This window comes from Rhea americana, unplaced genomic scaffold (assembly GCF_003343005.1).
Source record: "Rhea americana isolate MKP2758 unplaced genomic scaffold, rheAme1 scaffold_73, whole genome shotgun sequence".
Taxonomy (NCBI): Eukaryota; Metazoa; Chordata; class Aves; order Rheiformes; family Rheidae; genus Rhea; species Rhea americana.
The window spans coordinates 1,210,239-1,228,308 of NW_028186901.1; the positions used below are offsets into that span (position 1 = coordinate 1,210,239).

The following is an 18,070-nucleotide window of genomic DNA, read 5'->3' on the forward strand; positions in this document are numbered from 1 at the left end:
AGAGGGCGTAAGTGGAGAGTGATTATTTCACATAAAACAGAAGCAATCAAAAATATTCCAGTTTCCCCCCTTTCCTCTTTCTCCATCTGATGAATGAGCTGGTTTGTCAAAACTGGGAGTGGAGCTGGAGGGGGTGTGGTATAAAAAATGAAAACTTAAGATGAAAATTAAAAATACTCAGTGTTTCTCTCTTTGCTGAGAGAATTCTCAGCCCAACCCTAATCATATTTTCTTTGTAAGAAATTTCAGAATGGAAATATTTAAAATAGGGTAAAATAGAAAAGGGTCCCATCCACGATGCAAGGTACTCAAGGCAGTTGATGCTTCTTTCATGGTTTCAGTATCCTATCATAGCTATGAAAGAGTGTTATTTCTGAGTCACAGAATTATGCTTTTCACTTGGCTTTGGTAATACCCCTACGCTTAATTATTTCATCTGAATTACAGATTTCCACGGATCTAGAAAAGCATTTAAGCACCTGTTCAACTTTAAGAACTTATTGCTTTCTGGGAGGCTTTCCACAATATGAATTAGACTTATACTTTGTGTATGAACATCTCTATAGCATGACTATATTTCATCTGAAAGAAATACAAGCTCTTCCTGCGAGGTTTGCCACTGTCTAGTACATCATTTAAAAATTTGTTCATGAGTGTATGTGCCTTTTTATCAAAGATTTTGTTGTATCTCACTCAAGCCTGGCACAGTGTCTGTGGTCAGTCTTGGTCAACTCAAAAATGGACTAATCCTGGCACTCCAGAATCAGATATATACATTACAGTTTAGGTATCAGATGTGAATCTCATCTTCAACCACTAGAAACCAATATGAAATCTGCCTGCTTAACAAAGAGGCACTGTCATGGCCTTACTTTGCCAAATCAGAGAATTTTAAAGAGAAAGCAGAGCAATTTGTTTAAAACGCACAAGAAATCTGCACTGAAGATCAGAATTTCAAAGTATGGCACAAGTCTTACTTTATGAGGAAGTATTGTTGTCATTGTTCCTCCAGAGCTGGAAAGGGAGGAGAAAAAGATATATAGGAGCTCAACCTGTAGAATTTGCAGACTTGAGTGGCAGACTAAGTGCTACACAACAAGCCGTGGAAAAAACATTAACAGTCTAAAGCCAAAAATCTGGTCTCAGGGCTTCCCATTCAAAGATGTAAGATGTACTACCCTCTTACCCAAGAAAGACTAGCTAGTGCACATTAGAAATTTAGAGGTTAAACGCTGATATAGTGGGATCTTTTAACTGATCCACACTCCTCTGCCACTGGACATGTTGCCTGTAAAGCCATGAAAATGTGTGTACAAGTTAACAGCAAAGTTCATTTTCTGCGGGAAGATGTGTATGGATTTGTCTGCTTTAATTGTTTCCATGATTTAAGTGTTAGGCACCAGGAAATTAATCTGGGCAATAGTCACGACAATCTGCACAAAGCCGGGTCCAATGTTGCTAAAACAAGCTGGCTGAAATGAAAAAGTGCAGCTGTGACTCTCCGCCTGATACCGACACACGCACGCACGCACGCACGCACACACACACGCAAAAAAGCCCCAATTATTATTCTTATTATTTATGAACAGAGACAAAAAGCCAAAGGGGGCACAGTAATGCACACAGATGCTGATTAGCTGGAGATTATATTGATGATGTAATAAAAATTCACTTTGTCTCTTAAGCTGCACCAGAACAATCAGAGAGAGATTAGATAAAAATCAGAGAGAATGAATAATAGAAGGGAGAGGTAACATCATAAACCATAACTCCAAGCAAAACGTTCTGTCTCTGAGTGCCCCGGTTGGAATAAATAAGGGCTGGAGGGTGTAAATACGGTCCAAATGTATGTAGGAAGTAGACAGATGTGGCACTGTATATGTATTATGTATCAGTAAGCAACCTTATACATGCATTTACATACCTGCACAGGTTTGCAAATACACACATCTACACACGCACACCTTGCTAACTCTGTTGAACATACGATAAGAGAGAGAGAGAGAAATCATTGTATTTGGAGAGGGACAGACAGACATAGAGAAGTGAATAGGACGGACGATTAGAAGTGTATGGGAATCGACTGGAAAGACACGATCCTGGTGGGGGGAAAAAGCAATTCTGTCTGTACCTGAGAGGGTAAAGGACATATATGTAAACATCTGCATGCACTTGTATTTATCTAGACACACAGCAGAACGGGTCCCTATATGAAACAGTATCCCTGCAGCCACAAAAAATCCCAGTCAGAGAGACACAGGAGAAAACTTTCTCCTTTAGAGTGCTTGCTTGAAAAGGAGCAGAACTGCTGCACATCCAACGTTGGTTTAAGTTTACTGACCATGTTTAATATTTGATTAAACCTTTGTCATAGCTGACTATCCTGATCTGAATAGATGATCCGATGCTTTCCCTGGTAGTAAAGCCAAGCATAAGTAATAGCTGTCCTCTGACTACTGCTGCCTTTTGCATACGAGTAGGATTTTGCCGTGTCTAAAAACCTGCTTCTGGATTCTTTTCAGCTGCTCAGTGTTTTCAGTCCTGCTTTATGAAATCAAACAAGATACCCCAAATCCTTCCTCTGGCCGTGAAGAGGGATGTGATTTATTAGTAGCTGAGGGAAAAAATCCCTTCTTTCCAAAGTCTTCCCTGGCTTAAGTATTTTACCTGTTTTCCCTTCAGTACTTTTTGCCTGTGGTTTGCGTTATTACTCGCTAAATACATTAGAAAATGCTCATCAGCTTGCTCGGCAGCTTGGGGGTATTTGTGTGGTTGCCCACACAYGCRCATACACACATATATACACAGCAATTTTATAAATAAATCACAGTCATAGGGGTTAGGAGAGGGCACATGGTGCTTCACAAAGGAGCAGAACAGCAAAAAAAAAAAAAGGGAGGACATCTCCAGGATCAGAAAATAGAGGTTGTCAAGAGTTTTTCAGTGCCTTTTAAYGCATATGAGATGGCCACTGTTGCTGGCTATAGAAGGTAAGAGAAGGGGACCCCGGCCGAGGTTCCCTTTATCCTGGATGAGGAAATGTCTAATCCTTCAACACAGACAAAAAACAGGCCTAAATAATCATCATACACACTTTATACCTCAAATGAGACAAGGCTTGCCGGGAGAGGTAATATTTTTTATTAGACCAACTGATACAGTTGGAAAAAAATAGACAAGCTATCAAGCACACAAGCAAGTCTGTCTGTTTTTTTTTTTTTTTTTTTTTTAACCAGCTGTATCAGTTTGACTAATAAAAGATATTACCTCTCCTTACAAATGTTGTCTCATTTATAACCTTAGTCCATCACTGCTACCGCAACAGCACTACTTAGACCTTAAACACACACAAAGCTCTTTTCAAAGCTGGATAATACAAATTCCTCTTCACACACAGAAAACTGAGGAAGAGTGAGGTCTAGGAATAGGATCTAGCATGACACAGAAGGCTGGGATAGAAACGGGCTCCTAATCCCTTTCTGCCCACCTCTGAATGAAGAAGTCTCTGATGCCGCGCTATGTGAAAGGCTTGTTTCAGCTTCTTGCTTTAATTTGGAGTTGCCAGAGAGGGTCCTGGAGCTAAGGGCTAGGGTTAGCTCTGTTTCAAAACAGCAGGGAAAAATATTTTTGCAAGAAGCTGAACTGTAGTCCCAGAAGGGGCTGCCAGAAATAGTTAAGAATAAGCTCACGATTTTAAGAATTCAAAGGAAAATGTATGCATGATTTTTGCTCAGGTGTGAGAAATCTGCTGCTGATTTAATGAAACAAGAAAAATTWAAAAAAAAAAAAAAAAAAAAGAAGGTACAATTGCCTTGGTGAAATTTTAGACTTTATGCAATATATTTTTTTAATGTTTTGAGGTTAAAAACCTCAAAAAAACCTTTCCTCTATGCTCTCAATGATTTATGTACAGAGACATATACATTTGTGTATCTGTTTGCATGTATGTGGATGTGTGCGTGTGTACTTCCCAGGAGCGTGGGTCTTTGCTACTAGTCATGGCATTATTTATGATATGGTCAGCATGGCTCCCTTTTCCCAAACTCTCTCTGTTTGGGAAAGGGCTGAGAAATGAGAAGAAAGATAGGTAATGCACACTGGGAGAATCAGAGAGCAGACTCAAGACATGAACCAGTGAAGGGCTCTAGGAGGGTGACAGCCAGTGACAGCATGAGGGCAAAATGTCGGTGCAGAGCTGAATTGGAGGAACGGGAGTGTGAAGAGAGACAACAAGAGTTGGGAAAACGGGTCTGTAGCAAGGGAGGGTGACTATGGAAAACAACTCACGAGCCCACATAAACTGAGAAGGAAATTATGGGAAGCTGGCACGTGAGTCTGGAGAGGAGACTGGGGGAAAGATTGGACCGTGAAGGCAGATCTGAGCCTGTGGTCTATGTGTCCATGTTTGGACCTACAAGATTTACCTGGGGAGAAAGCTAAGGAAGTGAAGATAAGGAGCAGGGCTTGGATTTAAACCCAGCCAGCAAGAGCGCAGGCACAGCACTTGCAAAGCAAACACATGGGCCAAGTCTGGAAAACTAAGCCTCTGGAGCAAGCAGCTTGCCTAGCAATCAGAACAAGGTCTTTCGCCTGGTAGCACAGAGCAGGGTCACTGGGCCAGATTGTGGCTTGACTATTTTTTTTCTTTAGGAAGCCACTGCCAAGAATCCCATCCCCAGACGAAAGTAGGGGAGAAGACAGGGGAGTGACATACCTACAGTGCAACTCCTTTTATGAATAAACTTGTAAAATCGAATTCTACCAACACCTCTCTGGCCTTTTTCAATGAGCCAGTCAGTAACAAATGATCATTTAACAGCACAAAGCAGCCGTTATATGAGAGAACATATTGAGGCTGATACAACACACTTTCCCCTCCAAAAAAGAACCCAACGTTCCTTCTTCATTTTTTTCCCCATCTGCAAACACTGTCAGTAAAGCTGAGTAAATATATAAATAATTAAACAAACAAATACTTTCCCTGCTGCCCCCAGGCCTTTGAAACTGAGACTTAGCTGGATTTCAGGCAATCAAACAGCATCACATTCACACACTCACACTGCACACACGCTTCCTCTCCACCTTTGACAGAATTTCATTGACTTGAGTGCACTGTGATGATTTTAGAGAGACTTGGGGTTAGATAATCAACTATACACACACGAGTACACACATGCACACTCTGGCTCCTCCATTTACGATATAAAAAACCATAAGCATAGATCAGATGTAAACACAAAAAACACATTCATTGCTATTGATGGACCAACTAAAACTACAAATGGAATAAACAGGGGAGCTTGTTTCATTTGCTTGTCAGTGCCAGTTCTTTAGTGTACGAGAAAACCTGAAACCCCCTCTTTAAATGAAAAGATTTCTGAATTAATTTTGTTTTGGTTTGAATACTTGAGACCACTGGAACTTTTTTTATTCTCCCACATAAGCAACTTCTTGGGCAGCAGACTATCTTGCTCTGCCAAAGTCAGGGACATTCACACCTGTACTTAAGGATTCATACAGTGTCTAGTGTCTGTGAGGTTGGCTCAGAGTCTAGCTATTGACTCTGCAGAGTATTGGGTCAGTCCTCAGCAAATGGACAACAGCTACTGATTCCATCTACCCATGCTGAGGGCAGAAATGCACTTGTCTAGAGAGAACTTGCTCTTTTTACTGGCTCAATGAGGGCAGATACCTTCATTTTGATCCAAATTGCATTGCAAACCAATCGATTTGGATCATGCTCTTAGAGAAGAAATGTGGGATGCAGCCCTTCACCAAATCCTTGAGCCTTGCAGCTCCCTCAGTTGCCATAACAATGCAGAGTAYGTATGTGATTCACTAAAAGAAAAAAAAAAAGATTCTGAATCAGTGAATGATGATATTCCTGTAGACAGAGAAATTACAAAGGCTGAATCCTACTCACACAAGGAAAAACTGGCAAAATTGCCATCGACTCTTTCATGGCAGAGCACGGCTAAATGTATATTTAAAAATGAGACGAGCAAAGCTAGTTTTCGACCTCCCGACAACATATTTTCCTGATCTGCACTGAAAAGTGCTCTGATGTAACTCACTCATCACCACAGATGCACAAAATCCACTCCTGAAAGAAAATAAGTGTCAAATTTATGCTGTTAATTCCGCCCTCCTAAAAAAATCAGACCAGCCTAATATTGCAGATGAGGAAATGAAAGATCAATAGCTCACTGGTGCCAATGGGAATCTTTCCATTGATTCAACAGGTTTCAGATCAGGCCTGAAGGCACCGAGCTTAAGTGACTCCATCAGAGTAATTATCCAAGCTGTGATTAGGACCCAGGCRTCCTGGTTCCTTTGCTGCCCATCCTCACCCACCCTTCCTCTGAATGAAACTACAGGCACAAAAAAAAATTCAAAGGGTGAAACTCTGCGGTGTGTTATCCACTAGCAAATAATCTAGAAGGAAAAACAATGCTGGCTCTTTTTCTTTTTTCTTCATTTAATTTGGTATTAACTTTTACTRTCCCAATAGTAGGATGTAAAACCTACCACCGCTATGCTACTGTTATCTCCTGCAAGATATTTATGGGCAAATTAACTTCCAATGTACCTATAGGTTGGCATGCATTTGTTTTTGTTTTTGTTCTCTATCAACGACTGAACTTGTAAATAATTTGTAAGATACTTTTTTTTCTTTAGTATCAAAGTCAGCTGGGTCTASACTCTTGCAAATAAATATGTAGCAATGGTATGCTTTTAAAGACTTTGCTAAAAGATTTTTGAAGATTTTTGTTGATTGTCTTGCCTGCTCCTCTTCTATGCTCCCACTTTTCTCATTTATTGCCAGTATCTTGAATGAGATTTCTTTTTTTAAAAAAATAAAATAAAAAAAATCATCTAAAAGGGAAGGAAAAAAGAAAAGAAAAGCGAAAAAAAAAAAAAGAGAGAGTCCAAGCGCCCTTCAAATACACACAGCAGAACAAAACCCGCAGACCCGCAGAATAGCATAACCGTGGAACAATATATCTTTATAAAAGAGGGTGAAAATTCACATCTCCATCCACGTATTATTGAAGGTGGAATATGCTCAAATAAATTGCTTTTAAAAGCAATTAAATGCTCACAACAGAAAAACACTTGCCCTGTAAACTGAGAGAAGGAATAATGAAATGCAAAGCATCTTGAAACTACCGTATGGCAACTGGAACAAGACACTTCAAGCTGAATGGTATAACGGGAGGAGTGAACTAGCAAACCTGGAGAAGGCAGCCTATTGCTGAAGAGGGAGTAGTTAGGAGAGTCTGAAGCGAGCGGGTCTGTGTGTCTAGATTTATATGGGTAACTACCTTAAGGCAGTCACATTGCATATWATCGGTAGTTCCTGTCTCAACGAGCGATATCTTGCAGGATTGTCCGTTACTTAGTGCCCAATCCAAACCCGCTGCAGGCAAGGCAGAGTTTTCTTAAAGACTTCGKCTGGCTTTGGAAAGGTCTCTAGCTGCTTCGCAAAGTCTTTTCCCATCAATTATAGATTATATGCATCATGGAATATACTTTACTTCTACCTTYTTTTTCCTCTATTTCTTAAACACTGCTAAAAGTAGGAAAAATAAAATAAATAAAGCATTTTCACTGCATTTCTGTGTTGAAAAGGAGCTCTTTTAGAAAGGCGATCCCTGAGATAAATCCTGTCCTGACAGAGGCTGAACTGGTCGACTAAATCGACTGTTCGGTTTCTCCAGGCCTCTTGCTTCTCTGCAGCTACCAGGCAAAGACCTTATCCTAGAGAAAGAAGCATCCCATTTCTGTCTGGGTCAGGTGAAATAACAGGCACGGAAGAGAGCCTTGCCTGTAAGAGGCAATAAAACTGAGTTTTCTCTGGGTTAGCTTTCAGAGTTGCAATCCAGTTCAATCTACTCAGCTAAGGTATTTCTCCCTCTCTCTCTCTCTCTCTCTCTCTCTTTCATGCACCATTTCAAAGAAGTGCATCTTTACCTTATTATATTATTAGAATCAATCAATATTATTAATATTACATGTGGGCAATTCTGTAAATTCTTCATAGTTCTCCTCCCTGCCTGTTAACAGCAGGTACATTATACAGTCTCTGGTTAGATTGGTCAACCAGGCTATTGATAGTCTTAATAAGCAATATCTGTATWGTGACCTTTGCTCACAGAACTGAATCTCTCCTATAGGGCTGTCAGATTCCTTAAAGAAGTATTGATAAGCTCATTACTGTATTGCTACATATAATTTTAGGTGCGATTTTCACTCACCCTCAAGCATCTAGTAACCTAATACTTTTTTTTCTTCCTAAAGCATTGGCCCTTTTACAATTGATCAAATAGTGAATTAGAGCATTATAGAGAGGAAACATAATCAGGGGATTTCTACAAGCACACTGTGATATATCTTTTGATCTTCTGACAACCTTCATCCCTTTGGATCCTAGGAAGGAAGCACTGTTTTATAGGGATATTATTAGACTGATGCTGCTTTATACATCTACCTGCAAGAAGCTACCGAATCCGRCAAAGATATTTGTGTGCGTTTGCAGTGTGATGCATATTATGTGATGTGAATCTATCCTTAAGAACTGAAAAGGAGAGGATCTATAAGCAAACGTAACCCTGCCCTTTCTATATATGCATGCATACACAGTCCCTGTGTATTAGATACATAGGCATTTAATTAGAAACAGGACAAATATGCAGTTAGATCTCATCAGACCATCTCTGTCTGCAAAGCTCCATTTTTAATCTGTTTGAAGAAGCTTCATGTCCAGAGTTATCTACTCCAGTGCACTAGGAAGCCAGCCTAAAATATTTTGGAGACTCAGACACAATGTACAAATAAACCAGACATGGATTAATTAAGTGTGATGGTATGATTAAATTAGTATAATGAACAAACAGCTAYGTATCATATTAAACTCTGCGTAAAATAATTCCAGGAATAGCCTGCAAGTCACCTATTACTTCCATGCAAGAATATGATTTCTGTAGAGCCTTTTGGAAAGGAACTATTTAAAGACATATTTGAGCCTGTATGTATCTATAGCTGTATTGAATGCATATTTTCATTAATATATGTGTATAGTAAATGAATGCATATGCGTGTGTTTGTGATAGAAAAACATGACAGACACACTTGTATTTCTCTCCATATGCATCTTTCAGATAAAAGTTCATTCTCAACTGCACCTTTCATGCAAGCTATGTCTCATTATGTTTTCCAAATTTAAATAAGGAAATAACAGATCTCAGTAATGGAGCGGGGAAAGGACAGCCTGTAATACAAACACTGTCTGTACTGCACCTTGGTCTATCAAACTGTAAACAAGTTTTTGGTAGCAAAATACTCTGGTAGACCTAACAGCGAAGAACCCTCTTGCTGTCAACTACGTGCCCCTGGTGGCGTTAACATTGCCAACAAAACCATCTACGAAATAGTTAATTTTAAACAATGATTGTCCATGTTCAACAAAGGAGGGAGAAATAAACAGATAAGGGTGAGGTAGATCGAAATCTGCATGCCTCATTGGCTGAGCTGTCGGATATTTCTAATGCTTCTGAAGGGTTTGTTACTAAGAACCTATTAAGTATCTTTAAACCTTTGATCTGTAGCCAGTCTTAACAAAGGTGACAATTAATTAAAGGGGAGTGCATTGCAATAAAGTTACATCGTGGTCAGTTTATGTATACTGTCCAAAGCTGGTTCACAGAAGTCACTGTCAATTAAAGTCTTGTTGGAGTCCAGTTCATTATCAATTTTTCCCCCTTGTCTTGATCAATATTTTTGGCTGCTTCTGCTTGACAAACTTAACACAATGTCTATATCTATATGTCTTGCTATTCATTTACATGGAATAGATGGCCGTATATGATTTATTTTTAGCTACTATGTATGGTCAGGCACTTTATTTGAGAGGTTTAGAGCTCTCATCCATCTTTATTTTAAGGTGCGACAATAATAAGCCTTCGCTTCCTTCAAGGGGATGTCAGTTGGATATAATGAATGCACATTAAAAGCTGCATTCACCTGTGTGTGCATTCAGGATGTGGCTTACAGTGACAAAAGCAAACAAATGCAATATCTCTGGTGACATCTTGACTCCAGCCCACACCAAGCGATGCAGCACAGAGAGTGCAGATAGATCCTGCGATCCCCAGAATGCCATGATGCGTCTCAAGGAGTTACGCAGAGAGAGAGAGGTCCCTATAATATACACCCCAGCTCAGCCAGTGAAGCGAGGGTGGAAGAAAAGCTAYAACTTTCACTTGCCATGGTTATTATTTTTCCCTCTTTCCGTTGCAGATTTTAATACATAAGGGTCAGTCTGCCATGACAAGCCCCAGCAACAGTCATACAGGCATCGATGAAGCAGTTAGGTGAGTGAGGAATGTGGCAGGGGGCTGTCTTTTGTCAGGTCCTCCACCTTTAAGTTTTAGTTTCTCTTACTGAAGGAAGGCTAAGTTAAGGGACAAACCAGCAAGCCTAGAAGCTGATAGCGTCAACTGCAAGTGTTGTGCTTTGCTATGTAAATCTACAATCTGGAATTTTAAAGGAAATGTGAAACACGGAGTAAGCACAGGCCTGCACCAGGATTTCCAAACATCAACCTACTGAAGTGATGGCAAAACTCTCACAGGCTTCTGCCCCGAAAGCAGGCAGCAGGCCTTCATTTCCAAAGGAAGGAAGGGGCTGGGATTAATGAAACACTAATCCATTTGTCAAGGCCGAGATTCAACTTAGCTCACTTAACACTTGGCTTGTTAGTGCAAACTCTTGCAGGGCACAAACCTGACAGCACTCAGCGGACAGGTCATATTGAGCTCTACAGCCTCCTGCTGTTACGAAATATTATTGTAAGGCTACACCTACGTGAATYTTTGGAAATCGGATGTTTTTCTGCTCTATTTTAAATGCAAGTAACTGGCCCAACAGCCTAGATCATCTCCCCCACTTTTGCTCCTTTGGAACCATTACCGCCTGTCGCATAAACCTGCCTCGGTTCACACTTGATTGACGGGAGGGATGGTAACAGCTCCTTTAGTGTCGTTATGGTCTGTCGGGTCAGTGCGGCTGGCATGCACGCGCACAGCGTATGCATGATAAAAAACGCCCTGACGTTTTGCTGAAAAATGTGGCTGCGTATTTCCAGATMTTAGGGCTATGGAAGGTCTTCCTCGGTCCTCCTCTAGCCCCTTCTGCTCCTTGCTTTTTGCACCACACAAAGAAAGTCCTATGTCCTCTCTCCTTCTTAGGTGCAAGCCAATCTTCTGTTGAACATAAGACACTTTCCGCAATCTCGGTCACTCTCTACCCAGGCAAAATTTCCAGTTAGTCTCTGACAACTTCAAAAAACTATTCTATCAGTTGCCTGGCTTTTACTATAATACGCAATTTGAATTTTCTACTGAAGGGTGTCCTGCCTATGATGCTGGCCGCAGGCAGATGCTGGATACGGAAGCAGGTGAATCGTGCTTTCCATTCAAGTTGTAAAGGATCCTTAATTTTTTCCCCCCTATTTTAGCACCAACATTCCTGTTCTCTTCTGGCTGAATACAGAAAAAAATAAATAAAATAATAATAATAATAATAATAAAACAAAATTCCAAACTCTCCTGTCTTTTAGTTGTTATTTTTCAGAAATTAGTAAATTTCCTGCTTCACTCTCTAATTAAAATCCTGTTTTGACCAGGTAAATACTATGAGACCTGATTGTCATCAGTATATTTTTTCTGAAGAAAAGATTTCTTTAAAAAAAGTAGCTTCTTTTTCTCTCATAAAATGGCCAGAGGCACCAGTATATGTAGAGACTGATGAGCAGGAATAATCTTAACCTATAAATGTATAGGAAATATAAATTTAAACTAGGGAAGGGTAAAAGTTCTAGTAACACAAACTTTAATTTTTTTCTTTCATCCGCATTATGTAACTTTAAAACAAACACAGTCTTGTACGGATGAGTAGTTGATGGGGTTAGTTGGTGAACAGCCTTTAGCTGAGCACAAAACTTAACAGCCAAGCAAGAGACCCCTGAAAATTGGAGTTTGTATCGGCAATGCTGACACAATTTTAAGAACAACATCATAACTGGCTACAGCTGCTTTTGGTTACCAGAATCCATGTGAAGACCCCTGAAAAAAGAGTTAACATATAGCCTCCTAATTTACGAAGAAATCTGGGCTATCTGTTTGGCATTATCAAATATACACAGACACTCATCTGTACGGGAGATTATAAATGTACAGGGGGTTGGTTTTTCTCTCTCTCCCATCAAGATATCCAATTGCATTTTGATTGTTTTAAGGGGTTGTTCTTCAGACCTAAGGCATAAAGCCTCCTCTGTTTTATTCTGGTTTATTTGTATATTTACCTCCCTAAAACTTGTTTGGTTTACTACCATCCTAAATGCTGTATGTGTTGCTTTCAGCCAGGCAAGCCTTATGTTTCAATTATGGAGGAGTTTATTCAGCACCTGTATTGCGTTGTGCTTCTTTTCAACTAAATTTCCATTTCCCAAAGGCTGTATGCATGAATATGTATACATTCCTCTTTTTCTGTGTGTATACATACATACAAATCTATACATTTATACATATATACAAATATAACTTCTTAATTGAACGTTCATTGTCATTGCACCTTTGAATTTCTGAGATATCTAAAATCTTCATAATCATGCTTAGACTTAACAAGGATTTAATCCATCTATCATCTATCTTTGTAATCAAACATAACAGAATATGAATGGAAGCTTTGCTTACCTATCCCCCAGGTGTCTTAAATTTCAGAATTATTTATACTTTAGAGAAGGTAAAGCAATAGAACTAAATTATTCTTTTCGTACTGCATTTTTCTAGCTGCATTGACTGCTTGTCGAGGGAGGCTCAGGTCAGGTAGGTGCACCGTCCTAACCGCAGGACTGCTGTGGTGGATTTTGTGGAGGTTTTATGGGTTTTATACTTTTTTCCCCCTAAATGAGGATCGAAAGAATGTTGTTGATTTCAGGTCTATGAAAAACTCTTGTTTTCCCACTGCACACTATCTCTACTCTTTAAGTGTACTCAACCGCGTGTGTTTCAGTAAATCTCAGTTAAGTGTGGAATGCTGATTTCTCCTGACTTCCTAAATAGAATATTATGGAGACCTGTGTGTTTTAAATTAAAACACATTCCAGGGCTTGGGTACAAGTATGCTTCAATAGAAAAGGCTGTTTAAACCTTTGGGGACAGYCCTATATTTAGATTACATTAATTCATAAATATTATACTAAATACCACTTAAATTGGCCTTAAATGACTTCAAAGATAATGCATTATAATATGGCTGTCCTGAGAGCACTAACCTTTATGTCTCCCAGTAACTCAGCCTTTAAGCATACTCCACTGCTAGATAAGAAGGGGAGAAGTTATGAATGAACGGCTTGCTAAATTGTTCAAGTGTGATTAGTTAACTCCGCACGCGCGCGCGCGCGTGTGTGTAAGCGCGTGGGTGGGTCAGCTCAGCCCCAGTAGATTCCTACCCRCGGATCTCAGCACACTGCCTCTTCCCAACACCAAAACAAAGTACCACCGCAGGAGTGTGTTTCTGCCCCGTGTGGAGAGAAGCGAGGGCTSGGGAAGTATGTAACAGCTAAGCTCGTGCCACGAAAGCTTCTTTTCTCAGGGATCTGGCAATCCTTTCCCGCCTTCTCTCGCGGGCTGCCTCCCTCGCACTCCCTTCTCTCTTCGTGTGTCTGCAGAAGGATCGAGCTCCCCTGCCTCTCYCGTGGTATCTGGCCTGGGAGCAGGCAGGACTGCTGGTGGCAGAACCTGGGACTTCGCTCGCCCTTTTTGGTAGTTTCTTGGGAGGGGGAATAATCATTTACTTTGTCTTCAGATTCTTGATCTTGAATTTCCTCCTGCTATACCCAAGCATCACCATAGGATCTCTTCATAACATTTTGAAGCATACGCATCCTGCACTTTCATTTCAATGGATTTACACTTGAAATTACTCTGATTGCTACATTTTTACTCTGAGCTAATTCTTCTCCTTTCCCTACCCCCAACACGCACACACCTTCTTCCCCCCTCACACACACTAGCTAGTTCTCCGTACACTTAAATAAACTATTAACCAGTATTAACCCTTCAATGCACACCATTGCCACAGCCTCATTCCTTGGATTAGGAATGAAATTAACTGCAAGTGATGGATCAATTAATGTATAAACATTATGCATTGGTTATGGAAAGCATCTTGGGGTTTCACATTGCCATCCTACCCCCTTTGAGCCAAGTTGGACTATATTTATGCAATTCTTCAGCTATTCCTTCAAAGAAAAGCAAAAACAAGGAGATCTGAGGGAATACTGTGCTTTACATGATTGAATTTAGAGAAGGGAAATGGAAAAACATGTATTAAAAATGAAAAGAAATGAAATAAAATAAAGCTAAACACAAACCTCATCCTTCAAAGCCCCATCATGCTTTTTGACTTAATATTAATTAATTACTACTGGCAAGAAAGTAATTTTTTTCCAGGTAGCCAGAGGCACATTTTTATCAGGATCAGCTAATAAATCAGCAGCATCGCTAGAAAGGAGTTCAAACTCTTCTCAGATGTACTAAATAAAAACGATCTCTGAAACGCTGGCAACTTGGTGTCTGTTGAAGCTTCATTCAAACCCTTGCCTGCGATATAACAATCGTCATCATCATTTTTCCCTCCAAAGTCCAGAACTTCTAGGAGGTTAAAAATGACTATGTTTCTTTCAAGAGGAACTCATGCAATTTGGTTTGATGAGGTGACAAGATTTCCCACCCGGCTTTTTTTTTCCTATGCTGCAGCTTTAAAACAGAGTGAAATGAAGGGAAATTAAGTTAGGATCTTGCTTAATTCTGGAATATGTGTTAAACATATCCAGGCAAGATAAATGATCCGTCTCTTTCTCTCTATCTGTCCCTTCCCCCATTTCTGAGTTTGTGTCTATGAATTCAGACAGACAGTGCAAGAAAAACTGAACTGCAAGAGGCAGAATCACATCTATGAATAGAAATTAAAGTTAGCGCATAGCTTGATTAATTGCAGGGTTAAAACAGAACAAAATAAAAGAATAAAATCTCATCAACAAAGCAAAATACTCCTCCACGAAGAAATGTCTTGGCTAGATGTTATCTCAGAGGTTTCTGCTACATCGTATTGAGGTGATTCTCTTCTATGTAGCTTTTACTATTCTTATTTTTATTTTAAGGAGACCTGAGATAATTTTTACAAACACATGCGCACACACAGAGGCTCAGTGGCTACTCTCACTATGCTTTATATATTAAGCAGAACCTCCCAGGACCTCTCCTTTCTTGTGTTTTTTGCTATTATTTTTATTGTTATTTATAATAATTACTATAGTATGGATGTCTCTTTTAAATGGTACCCATTCAACCTTGATGTTGTTTCTAGGAAGCTAATCTGAAAGGAAAGTGAGGTTCTGAAGGGTTACACTAGTCATTACAAATACGAGACGGGTGTTTGGAGGGACCGGCAAAGAAGGAAGGAAGAAATACCCTATAACTTGTACTGAATCCCCAATCTCCAATCCCTAGATATTTTCTCTAGCCTGTGAGATACTGGTAGTTTGCACAGTCTGATATTTTCATTCGCATTTCCTTAGGGTGGAAGAGAGGAGGGGAGTGAGTGGGAAGGGGGAAACATGCCATTAAGTTTAAGATTTACAACTCGCCAAGGCAGTCGGAAAGCTGGGAAGCCAGTGATGCTATTCCCAGTGACTATCCCTGCCAGCAGTCCACCAGGCTGGAGTAGAGGCTGGTGCTGAACCTCTCTGCTAACAGGGCAACTTCCACTCCCCTGTACCCCCTGAAAAAAACAGAACTAGATCTGCAGTCACACCCTACTCACTTCGGGGTCTAATCTTTCTTTTTATTATTATTTTTAAGTACTATGTTTTCAATGAAGTAGATACACACACACACACACACACACACACACACACACACACATTTACAGAACCTGAGTTAATAATGTGGCTTGCTTTGCTCCCAGATCTCTCCTGCTCCTAAGCAGTGCTACCATGCAAATTACCTTCAACTTCCTCCCTGTGAGTCCTACTTTCCTACCCGGGGATCTGAGCATCTTCCCCCACTACCTAAACCCTCCCCCACTCCCTAAAACGTAGCATTCTCTGTCTGAAATGCACCTTCGGAGAGTCTAACGAGGGAGAGGAGCAGGCAGAGCACGGGGAGCACGGGGAGCACGTCTCCACTTCCTTGAAAGAAAACCCAAAAAGTTCCTGGGATGGACTTTGGGCACATTAAAGTAGCGCTTTGAGTATGTCTGCTTGGAGACTTCTCTCCCTCTGGAACTGAACTGCAACCCGTGCCTCCTGGCTCTCCCCCCTCCAACACACACACACACTTTGCAAATTCATTCCCCCCTCACCCCGCCCCAGCTTAGGATGGGCTTTTTTATTGTTGTTTATATCCCTGTTCCCACGCTGAACAAAAATAAAATTAAATAACCCCCCTTCCCGAGCAACTCACTCTCCTCCACTCCTGGCTTCGAAGCAGACTAAAAATAAGAACCCTACTAACAACAGTAAAAATAAAAATTAAGAAGAAGAAGAAGAAGAAAGCGTCGATGCCTAGCATACAACAGTTGTAAAATAGGGGCTTCCCAGCTCCGCGCACACACACACAAACACACCACACACACACCCCTCGGTGGAAAATGTGCGGCTCCCAAAGATAAATAAAGAAATCCCCTTAATCTGTTTCAGCACCACAGCCTGTGGACAGCCGCCTGCCAGCCGAGCCTCTCTCTTTCTCTTTCGCCTGGACTCTCGGGCTTTTCAAGTGGCTGCATCTCAGCAGAATAAATAAATAAATAAATAAAAAGGGGGAGAGAAATAAACATACTAATAAAGAAATGAAAGAGAGCTGACCCCCTTCTTTGCCTCTCTCTCTTTTCTTTCCAGGAGGGTCTATTATTTCTTTCCCTCCGCCCCAGCCAGCCGCCTCCGCCCCCGGCCAGCTGAAAATGAAATAAAATGAAATGAAATCGAAAGAAAAGAGAGAAAGAGAGACCCAGAGAGGGAGCGAGAGCCTCCCTTCCTCTCCCTATCTCTCCCGGGAAAGTTCAGGAGGTAACTCACCTTTGTGCATGCCAGTGAACCTGTCCTTCAGCACCGTCAGTTCATAGATCTTCCCGAACTCCTCGAAGAGCGGTTTGAGGTCTTTCTCGTCCAGGTTACGGGGGATCTGCCCAATAAAGAGCTTAATGGCATCGTGGTCCTTCATTGGGATGGTGGATGGGTTTCCGGGACTATGGTTTAATCCGTTCATATGCCCGTTGGTGCTGGGGTTGCTGTGATTGCTACTCAGGCTGGTATTGTCTGGTTGTCCGTTTGCTAACGTGGCCATCTTTATATACATAGAGAAAATCTTCTTTCCTTTTTTTCCCCCTCTTCTTTTCTCTCTCCCTCCCTCTCTCTCTCTCTCTCTCCCTCTTTCACACACACACACACACACTCACACACACACACACTCCTCCCTCTCCGTCTCTCTCTCTCTCTGGGTCTGATCTGATTTTTTTTTTACATTGAAGATCTGTGTCCTTTCCGTTTAAACAGGCTGGATCGGTTCAAATTCCCAGCCAGACTAGGGGGTGGGGTGTGAGTGTGTGGATGTGTGTGTGTGCGGGGAAGGGAGGCTGGGGGTGGGGGATTGCTTTTGCCTCTACTCTGCCTAAACCCCCTCCTCCCAACCAACCACCCCCCTGTCTGTCTGCCTGGGAGAAGCTTAATGGTATCTTCCAACACAGCCCCTGGCTATAAATAGCACTAGGCGCATGGCTCTTTGAGAGACAGTCAATTTCTATTGTGCCAAGTGAGCAAAGGGGAACGGTTGCGTTTTTAGGACCAATGATGATGATTTTTTTTTTCCTTTTCCTTTGCAAGCCCTCCGATCAATCGCTGTCGTTATAATTTCAGTGATCATCGGGAAAGCTGCCTTTTATTTGAGAAAAAAATAAACAAAACAAGGTGTTCTGACTTTTTCCTATTAAGATGATGCCTCTTATTTAT

General features: G+C 40.9%; 1 protein-coding gene across 1 annotated transcript in view; it reads right to left on the reverse strand.

The window, feature by feature from the left end:
* Nucleotides 1–17,420, reverse strand: part of CELF4 (CUGBP Elav-like family member 4) — a 710,880-nt gene extending 693,460 nt beyond the window's left edge. Inside the window, exon 1 of the mRNA XM_085321945.1 lies at nucleotides 17,141–17,420. Within this exon, the coding sequence (XP_085178071.1) occupies nucleotides 17,141–17,420 (280 nt within the window). The remainder of the gene's footprint in view (nucleotides 1–17,140) is intronic.
* Between the last annotated feature and the right edge of the window lie 650 nt (nucleotides 17,421–18,070).